General features: G+C 36.2%; 1 protein-coding gene across 1 annotated transcript in view; it reads left to right on the top strand.

Moving 5' to 3' along the window:
- The first annotated feature begins 1,948 nt into the window (after positions 1-1,948).
- Positions 1,949-11,082, top strand: part of grxcr2 (glutaredoxin and cysteine rich domain containing 2) — a 10,444-nt gene continuing 1,310 nt past the window's right edge. The window contains exons 1-2 of the mRNA XM_016537051.1: positions 1,949-2,272; positions 9,306-9,515. Of these exons, the coding sequence (XP_016392537.1) occupies positions 1,949-2,272; positions 9,306-9,515 (534 nt within the window). The remainder of the gene's footprint in view (positions 2,273-9,305; positions 9,516-11,082) is intronic.

The following is an 11,082-nucleotide window of genomic DNA, read 5'->3' as shown; positions in this document are numbered from 1 at the left end:
TAAAGCACTCAGAAAAATGGATGTCCCAATGGTGGTACCCCGCAGAAAAATACAGTCTCTAGTGACAGCTGAAAATAAGCATGCATGCAGATTAATAATCATTTAGTACAGCCTAGTTGGAGACTTGACACCTTCAATGAGTCTTTTACTGAGAGGCACACAAAACAATTTCTCACATGAATGATTTCATAGTAATAGCAGATATGAATATAGGGAGGAAAAAGAGGCAAACAAAATCTTAGCAGTTGGTTAGAATGCAATAACAGTCAACTAGGGGGATAATTGCAAGATGGATGTTAGAATGCACAAGGGTTAATGTCAGCCATTTGTTAGATACTGTCTCAGTAAAATGGCTCCCTACTGGCTGATCTCAGGGATTTCTGCTGTTTTACACACTGCAAGCTGCCCAGAAAGAAACAGAAAAGATACTAATAGCATTTAACTATTAAAAACAATACCATCTAAATGTGTGTAGGAATGTGACTAATCTGTTGAGATGTTGTAAACTAATTTAAATTCCAAGATAGTCAACGTTGTATAATCATAATTTTGTTGATTTCTTTCTGATTTTAGTGTGTACTGCTCTTTTATTCTACTACTAATCATATTAAATGTTAAGAGATTTTTGTACCAAAAAAAAATAATAAAAATAATAATGCATAAATAAATATTATAATAAATTCAAAATATAATAAAATAATCAATAAAAATAAATAAATAAATAAATATTATAATAAATTCAAAATATAATAAAATAATAAATGTTATATAATTGCAAATTTCGCCAATATTTTACCTACCTTTTTAACCTACTTTTTTATTTATTTAACAATTTAAGTCATCATTCAGGCGTAAATTGCAAATGATTTCCATCATACAATATTTCATATATGCACTCAGTATTTTTTTACTGGCAGTCATCTTGGATTTGTGGATGCAGCATCATGCAAAACAAAACAAAACAAAACAAAAAAATCTGTTACCATTTGTTTTCAGTTTTCAGAGCCATTGTAGAAAGTAAAATACAGTTAAGTTACTTGTTTTTGAAAAAACGTTAAAAATCTAAAAAAGTTAAAAATCTAATACTTAGTACAGGAAATCAAATCATTTAATCATTTTTGTGATTTCTGAACGAACCGATTCTCTAGAATGTATCAGACTCACATAAGGTACGTCCCAATTTGCTTACTTAAGCACTATTCTATGCCGTTTTATTGCATAAATAGTGCAAAGTACTGTGTTCACACTGAAAATTCCACAAAAGTGCACATGAAATACACTTAAGTAACCGAAAAAAAAACCGAAAAGAAAGTGTGAAATGTTGGATACTTCATGCACTTGTCTGTCGCAGCTTTAATTAGTGGAGGGGAGGGGCTCCGATTATGAATGACGGAGTAACCTTATATAATTCATACACTACATGGTTAAATAGATTAAGTAGTGCATAAGTGTAAGTGCATAATAGTGTGTCGTTTGGGATGCAGCTATACAGTATGGGAGTGATGAGCATTTAGGATGAACCAATTCACTAGAATGAATCAGACTTTCAAAACATGACGTGAGTAACATTCATCTGTGATCTCCACATGTCTGCCCCCATGACCCAACAACTGGCATTTAAAACAAAACAGCTTTTATTGATATTGACTTGATATACCACAATGATATTACACTCAACATAATTGTAAAAGTAAGTAATTGACATTCATTACAGGTGATGCATAAGCGATATAGACACCTTCGACCATCATTATTTGATGAAACGGTGAGGTCTCAATTTCCAACTCTCCTTTTGTGCACAAGATCCCCTGCTCAATAATTAATCAGGGCTATGGAAAGCAGCTGGACTGCCCGAGTCTCTCCTCAATACTTATCTACCACAGTTCTTCCTCCTGTTCTTGTTCTTCCTCCTGTTCAAGACCATAGGGGATTTCAGCTGTAAGGGACCATGGAGGAGCTTCAGAGGCAAGCAGGCACCTTGATCGAGGGCAAGCCCAGGAAGGTGAGGTTCAAGCTGGCCTCGTCGTACAGCGGCCGGGTGCTGAAGCACGTGTATGAAGATGGACAGGAACTGGATAGTCCAGAGGAGCAGTACCCTCACAGCTTCATGCACACCAAGATGGAGATGGGACATCTGTGTGGCTTAGAAGACATGCCGGACCAGAGTTTGTACCCTCCAACAGGCCTGATTGCCCAGAGAATAAACGTCTATCGAGGAGTGACAGGATGCAGTTCCTTGGCTTGTGGAGATCTTCCAGAAGGGGATAATGAAGTAAGAATGCACTGCACTGAAAACTAGATTGCTCTCTTTGGACTGAACGTCGATACTTATTTAAAAATAAAATACATTAAAAAGATTAATACAGTACATACATTCATACAGTACTTGACTAAAGTAAACCTCCTCTGTGACATATATTTTTAATTCAATTAATTCAAATTTAAAGAGTCGATTTCTAAGAACTTGGCTTTTAAGAGAATCGTCTTTTTCTTTATCATTAACAATCTTTGATCCTTTCACTATTGTTCATAATTAGGATTACGGTAATATTTGTGTAGCTCACCTCTGTTCTTTGGTTATGAACAAAACCTCAAATCACTCTTATTGAGGAAAGCTGCAACTGCTACTTCTCTGATTCTCGCCTGGGAGACATATAAGATAATAATTCCATAAACTTACACTGAAGGTGGGATGTGAGCCATATCTAGAGATATGCATATCATAGGGTTTGGGGCTCTTTTGACTTGAGCGAGTCAGCAACCGTGTAGCAACCACCAAGAACACGCTAGCAACCATCTACACCATCTTAAAGCCCTTAGATATACCAAGACGGGGCAATACTATTACTTATAAATGGGAGAAAGTGCAACGTGCAATATGACGGAATAGTCCCGCTTTCTCAGTAAAAGAGCCAATCGCTAATTGGTAAAGTCATTGCGTAACTGCAGCTGCCATTGGAAGCTCCGGTTGCTATGGAAACAGTCAGTGTTCTGAGATGCACGCCTACTGCACATGCACATTGGCTTTAGCTTTTTTAAATGCTGTTTGAGCATAGCAAGCAACATTTATGAGGCAGTTGTTATCAGATTTTATTGGCGTAAGCCTGGCCACAGCTTTGGAGAAGTTGATGTTTCCCCATTCAAAAAGATGGGAGCTGTACTTGCATGACTGAAATAGCTGCCCGAGAGGCATTTCAAAGATGGCTGCCGGGTTAAATGACTTGCCTTAAAGGGACTTTGGCCCTATAAACCAATCGGAATCTTAAAAATGTCACTGTACTATCAGTTATTACTGATGTTCTCTTCACTATGTTATCATCGCTTTCAAAAGACGCTTCTGTTTTTCAGTTCACTGAGAAGTGTTTGCCTTGATTCTGATTTGCGGTGTCTGCTGCTTTTATTATGATACTGCATACATGTTTCATCAAATTTGATAATGCTTTGCAGAGCCAAACTTCATTCCAGCCCACATAAGAATAATATCTATAAAAAAAAATGATGTCCGATGTTATGAGCACACTGGAATGTAAATTGCCGTTCCTCACAGTAATCATCATTTTATTCTTATGGGACATTTTATAAACCTTGCAACAGTAACTAAGGTGGGCGAAGTTTAGAAAATGGTCATTTGTTGTAGGCGAAACAAAATGTGTGTTTTGTAAGGATTCCTTATTGTCCTCCTTAATATGTTTTGTTTGGCATGTAAAACATTCCTTGCCATATTTTTCTCTTGTTTTGTCTTAGTCCACAGTCACAGTGCTATTTTTGAATTCTCAGTTTTTATGCCACACTGTTACTAATTCATAGTTCCCAGATCTAATAATAGACCCACACTCCAACACAGCTTCTAAACATAGGCATCTCATCCACATGGATATTCTCAGCTTTCCTTTCCAGTGTGAACTATGTTGTGTTTCTCTGCCTCAAATCTGGAAAAAAAGAGAGAAAAGAACATCATTCAAATACACAGACTGAACAAACATCAAACAAGTTGGATCCTTAAAGGGTTAGTTCACCCAAAAATTAAAATTAGGCTGTGTTTTACTCACCCCCGAGGCATCCTAAGTGTATATGACTTTCTTCTTTCAGACGAATCCAGTCGGAGTTATATTAAAAATTGTCTTTGATCTTTCAAGCTGTTTAATGGCACTCAGCGGGTGTTGCATTGCTTCAGTCCAAAAGAACTTAAATAAAAATCGCCCCTCCATAAAAAAAAAGTGTCTCACACGGCTCTGGGGCGTGAACAAAGGCCTTCTGTAGCGAATCGATGCGTTTTTGTAAGAAAAATATCCATATTCAAAACTTAATAATCACTTAAATGCTGCTTACGCCAACAGTTGTACACAGAAGCAGTTCCGGGCGGATGACGTATGGAGGTCAGCGTTGCACATGCGCCGGTGAGTCTCGTGAAAACCAATGTTTGTTAACAGGATCAAAGGAAGCAAAGTTTCCGTACTTTAGCAAAGGAAAACCAGTCTCCTCTTGGCTTATATCGAAATCCTCCGACATTCTTCTTTACAAATCCTCGTTTTGTACTTCTAATTCTTGACCATTGTTTTGTTTTGATCTCTCCGCTGCGTTTCCGCGTGCGTCACTTCTGAGCGGCGCATGCGCAAAGCCGACCTCATACGTCATTCCCCCGGAACTGCTTCTGTTTACAACAGTGAGCGCAAGCTAGACTCAAGTGATTATTACGTTTTGAATATGGATTCGCTACAGAAGGCCTTTGTTCACCCCCCGGAGCCGTGTGAGACAGTTTTTTTAATGGAGGGGTGATTTTTTTTAACTTCTTTTGGAAAGAAGCAATGCAACACCCGCTGAGTGGCATTAAACAGCTTGAAAGACCAAAGACAATTTTTATTATAACTCCGACTGGATTCGTCTGAAAGAAGAAAGTCATATACACCTAGGATGCCTCGGGGGTGAGTAAAACACAGCCTAATTTTCATTTTTGGGTGAACTAACCCTTTAAATAAGATTGAAGGCTAATTTGCTTCTTTGTGTTGTATTAAGCTTACATTTTCATTAAAATGTCACCTGTGACATGCTGTTGAAAGACTAAACTGCCAGTTTAGTTTGCATATCAGCATGTCAAGAAGAAACTGACAGGATATTTATCACATTTCTCATCATCAGATCCCCGACATTTAATTTAATCAAATCAATCAGTGTCTCAGAATTTTAAAAGCCAGCCATGGTACAGTCGGTAACGTACAGGCTCATGATGGATAAAGAGCATTTGGCTCAAGGGGATGTAGGTTTCCGTTTGGCCTGCGTCATGTCCTAATCCTATTTCCCAACTCTCACCTCAGTGGTATCCTTTTTCTCTTGACTTGTCCTGTCCTTAAAAGACATCAAAAAATCCAGTAAAATCAAACAGATCCGGAGTAAATAAGATAAGCATTTTATATTGTTTTATCCATGCATTTTACAAGATTTTACAATGCTATTTAATTGACATTTTAGAATTTACACAGTGGGTATAGAAAAGAATCACCCACCTTAAAAATAATCACATTTTGTTGATTTGCAGCCTGAAATGAAGATGGACACAGTTTTTGTTTTATCCAGCTGTATTTACTCAGTGCAACTTACAACATCTAAGTAAAATATATCACACCAACATATCAGAAAAATAAATAAATACACATAATCACTGAGTTGGAAAAAGGATCACCCCCTTCCTAAAAATTACTTGTAAACTCAATCAGGTGTAGCTAATGACCTCAATGGCACAAAAATCCATTTGACTTTCTACTGTGATCAGCTCAGCATGAAAAGAGCTTTCCTGGAGCATTTCAGTCTTTGATAGTGGAACTGAAGCAAACAATCAACTATGGGTGGCAAGGCACTGTCAAAAGATCTCCAGGATAAAGTTGTGGACAGGCACAAGTGTGGTCATTTTGATTAGTTCAGCATGAAAAGAGCTTTCCTGGAGCATTTCAGTCCTTGGTAGTGCAACTGAAGCAAACAATCAACTCTGGGTGGCAAGGCACTGTCAAAAGATCTCCGGGATAAAGTTGTGGATAGGCACAAGTCAGGAGATAGATACAAAACAATTAGAAGCTCAGTGAAGTCTATTATTAAGAAGTGGAAGATATTTGGTACAACACAGACCCTCCCTGGATCAGGACATCGCTCCAAACTGGATGAAAGAGTCGGGAGAAAACTGGTCAGAGAGGCGACCAAGAGGCCGACAGCAACTCTGAAGCAGCTGCAGGAATTTATGACAAAGAGTGGTCATTGTGTGCATGTGACATGTGTGGTTGCAAGAAAAAAGCCACTCCTCAAGAAAGGCCACATGCAGTCACGACTGAGCTTTGCCAAAACACACCTTGAAGATTCTGAGGCAGATGAGACTAAAATTGTATTATTTGCTCCAACACCAAACGATATGTCTGGTGGAAATTCAATATCCTGTTATGGGGTGTTTCTCTGCAGCAGGGACTGAAACACTTGTCAGGGGGAAGAAATGGATGTGGCAAAATACCATCAAATTCTTGAGGAAAATCTGCTGCTCTCTGCCAGAAAGTTGTCAATGGAAAAAAGTTTACCTTGCAAACATAACAATGACCCAAAGCACACAGCAAAGCTGAGCACACAGTGGTTGAAGGAGAAAAAGATGAATGTCCTTGCATGGCCTAGTCAGAACCCAGACTTAAACCCCATTGAAAATCTGTGGAATGACAAGCGCTCACCATTAAATTTAAATGAACTTGAGCAGTTCTGCAAAGAAGAGTGGGCAAATATTGCAAAGTGTAGGCTGCAATTAAAACAAAAGGTGGTTCAACAAAATATTTAGTGATTTTTTTTTGTTGACATTTGTGCTACACTTGGATGTTATAAGTTGCACGGAGTAAATACAGCTGAATAAAACAAAAACTGTCTGTCTTCATTTGTGGCAAAGCAACACAATGTGATTATTTTAAAGTGGGGTGATTATTTTCTATACCCACTGTATGTAGTAAATATATATATATATGTATATGTAGTTGTGGTCAAAATTTTACATATGCTTTCCAGTATCTGCAAATTGTTTTACCAATTGTTTTACCAAAATAAGAGTGATCATACAAAATGCATGTTATCTTTGATTTAGTACTGACCTGAATAAGATATTTCACATAAAATATGTTTACATATAGTCCACAAGAGAAAATAATAGCTGAATTTATAAAAAAATGACCCTATTCAAAAGTTTACATATCCTTGATTCTTAATATTGTGTTGTTGTTTTTTTCTTCTTTTTTTTGTGATAGTTATTCACGAGTCCCTTGTTGGTCCTGAACAGTTAAATTGCCCGTTGTTCTTCAGAAAAATCTTTCAAGTCCCACAAATTCTTTGGTTTTCCAGCATCTTTTGCATATTTGAACCCCTTCCAACAGTGACTGTATTATTTTGACATCCATCTTTTCACACTAAGGACAACCGAGGGACTGAGGAACAACTATCACAAAAAGTTCAAACGCTCACTGATGCTCCAGAAGGAAAAACTAACAATTTATGAGAATAACAACATATTTTACTATAGTGTCAGTTGATTGTTTGAAATGAATTATTTCTATGAACTGATGTGTCTTCTTATCATAGAAAGTCAGAAATTATGAATAAATCATTATTTTATAGTATGTCGATTAACATTGCATTATAAATATACATCATCCTTATGAAAAATACCCAAGATGGCTTGAAGAACAGATAAACCATATACTGTTGCATTTCATCAGTCAAACACTTCTTTCATCATTTTATTCAGATACAGTGATAGATAGATTTTTTTGTCCATTTAAGGGATTTCCTGGAAAGTCATTGTTTTATTACTCCTATGAGTCTCGCTTGTGAACTTTCAGTGCAAGGGCGCCCTCCGTCATCGAGTATGAATGAAACATAAATTACATGTAAGAGTTTAGCACTGTGTACTTTTCATGTCATTGTTATCGCCAATACCAGTATACCACAACATCCCTAATTAACACGATAACAATATTTTATTTTTTTATATCACAATTATTGTTAATGCCAGTATATCGCCCTAACGGCGCATCTGATTGGTGGACTCACACGCGTTAATTGACGCAAGCGCACGCATTTTTTTATCTGTGGATCCAGACGCTTTAATTGATTCGTTTCTGTGCAGAGCAGATTCTAATCTCAGTCACGAATATATGACTGCCCGTGAGATTATATGATGTTTTATACTGACCTGATTAATGTTTTTTCTAGCATGCTGTATTACATTAGTCACGTATTTCTGCCAAATGTAGTACATGGTTATGAAAAATTAGTTTACTTTAAAAAACAAATGGATAAAAATAACCTGAAGGGAAGGTTCTGTATATAGGTTACAGGTTCCCCTTAGGTTCTCACCAAAAAAAATAAATAAATAAATAAAACCTCACGGCAACGTTCTGGGAAAGTTAGTTTTAAGTTTTTGGTTACAAAAGCACTTACAGAGAACATTACAGAACACCAGTGCTGGGTAGAATACTTCAAATTTGTAGTACGTTATGATTCCAAATTACATGACAAAATTGTAATTAGTAATGTAATCCGTTACATTACACATTTTATATAATCAGGACTACTTTTTGATTACTTTTACTTTTGATAGTATACCACAACACCCCTAATTAACACGATACCAATATTTTATTTTTTTATATCACAATTATTGTTAATACCAGTATATCGCAACACCCCTAAATTACAGTGACAAAAGCATTGTTTTTAAAGGGGTCATATGAAAAAAAGAACATTATTTTGTGTATTTGGTGTAATGAAATGTGTAGTCGTGTCGTCTTTTGGAAGGCCAAACAAAGTAGTTTCGCTTTAGCAACGAAACACACAACGTCTTCACGACATGACGGCGGCAGCAACAATAAATTGACGCCTTCTTTCTTTGCGTATACATTTGGGCGGTGTTATGCAAATCTTCCCACACAGTGACGTAGACATGTGGGGGCGTGTTTAAACGAGGCGTTTTAGGAGGGCGTGGACCAGTCTTAACTTTTATAAAGAATATCTCTTTGGGTTTGAGACTTTAGTCTTTGCAACTTTAGGGATCTTATCTATTCACAAACAGCTTGCAACACTCCAGAGAGATAGGAAAGCTTGAAATCACATCATATGACCCCTTTAAAAGCAGATACACAATATAATAACAAAATAGTAAGTTCATTAGTATTATACATTACTTACTATGTAATTACATAGTAACAAACACTATGTTAATCTATGAACCATATGAGACTGCATGAACTAAGGTTTGAATCTTTTTCTTAGTGATTCTGTGTTTATTTATATAGGCGCCAGTACGCGATTTTGGAAAGATTATTATCTACACCAGCAACCTGAAGATTATTCGAGCTCCTCACAGAAGGGGAGAATCTGGAAGAAGTCCTCACCGCAGCCGGGACAGGAAAGAAAGTTCACCAGGACGGGAGCCCCGGAGCAAAGGGAGACATAGAACAGCACGTTCCCAAGCAGAGGAACCAGATGCGATGGCTGAACAAAAGGTATAAACAGTCTGCAGTTCAGTAGACTGTAAATACTCATGTCTCATTGCTTCTTCTGTTCTACTAGACAGATTTTAATTAATCTGCTCATACCATAGTTGCTTGTACTAACGGTCAGGGATCTGAACAAACCTTGAACAAACTTTGACATGTAACTCGTACTGCTAAGGACATGAATTATATCTCAAATCTTTTGACTTGTTGAGGAGAAGCATGCTATTACTGTTCCAAGTGATAAGACAACAATACAGAAAATACCATAGAGTCTTGGTGACATGCTTTTTTGATTCGGTACCAAATCACCTACAGAAAACATCCTTCATGGTGGCAACACATAATGATATCCTGGAGTAAATATTTGATTGTTCCATATACCATTGTTTCAAAAAAGATAACATTGGTTTTATCACTTTGTTCATTTATCTGTATTGTTTAACAAAGGCTGTGGTATATTTAGTAGTTTCTCAGAGCTGCATTCTACTTTTATAAATCGTAACATTCGCAAAGCAATGATTAAGACATTTGCAGAATGTTATCCACTGCTGAAACACAATTCATCATGAATAATGACTCTTTTCTGAAACACCACTGAAAATAATGAACCACGACATGAATCCCTGTACTGTACATTTCACTTCCATAAATCTTTTGCTCTATTTAATCTTTCTGTTCTGTCTTTTACAAAAGATACACCCATTGCAACATTATCTAAAATACGTACATTAAGACCAGAAACAAGTGGTAATAAACCTCCGTACTCAATGGAGCAACACAGTTCTCTCCAAACATTTCTGTCATTCAGCTATGATAAGGTCAATTTAACCAACTTGCAAGAAGCATTCTCGTCAAACTGTCGCTGAACATAAAGAAAGAGTTTATGATAATGACACTATAGCCTCTTTTGGTGGAAGAGTGAGAATGCAACTTGTACTTAAGTTAAGTTACAATGTACCTATTGTGTTCATGATGTAGGGGTAGGGTCAACAGTGTAATTACAGATGTATTTACAGAAATTAATTACAGATGCAATTACAGGAAGGTATTTTTAAATATATTGAAAAAACAAATGTACACAATAAGTAGATTGTACAAATGACTAATTGAAATGGAAATGCATAGCAGTTAATGACACTTAATATGAATCGGGCCTGAACATTTGTATTCAGTTCAATTAGTTGAACTTAAGAATGCTTTTTATACTTAAGTACATCTTTATATGTAATTAAATATTTACTCCTACTGTCTCTGGCATATGGTTAAAGTGTACTGTTGAATGTACTGACAAGCATTTATGGTAAACTAAAGTATGTTTTAATGTCATTTCTAATGATACTTGTAAGTCATGTATTAATGTAGTTGTAATTCCATTTTTAAAGATTGCAATTGCAAGTTGCAATTTGATACATTGAAAATAAATTAACTTTAAATGTAATATAAATATATAAACACTAGTTTTCTATTTTTTTCTATTCTATCTACTTGTTTTTCTTTGTGTGTGTGTGTGTATAATATGTATATATATATATATATATACAGTATATATATATATATATATATATATATATAT

Source organism: Sinocyclocheilus rhinocerous, unplaced genomic scaffold (genome assembly GCF_001515625.1).
Source record: "Sinocyclocheilus rhinocerous isolate Xijiao unplaced genomic scaffold, SAMN03320098_v1.1 scaffold95, whole genome shotgun sequence".
Classification (NCBI taxonomy): Eukaryota; Metazoa; Chordata; class Actinopteri; order Cypriniformes; family Cyprinidae; genus Sinocyclocheilus; species Sinocyclocheilus rhinocerous.
Note: the sequence above shows the minus strand (reverse complement) of the source record. Positions and strands in the feature narration are given on the sequence as shown.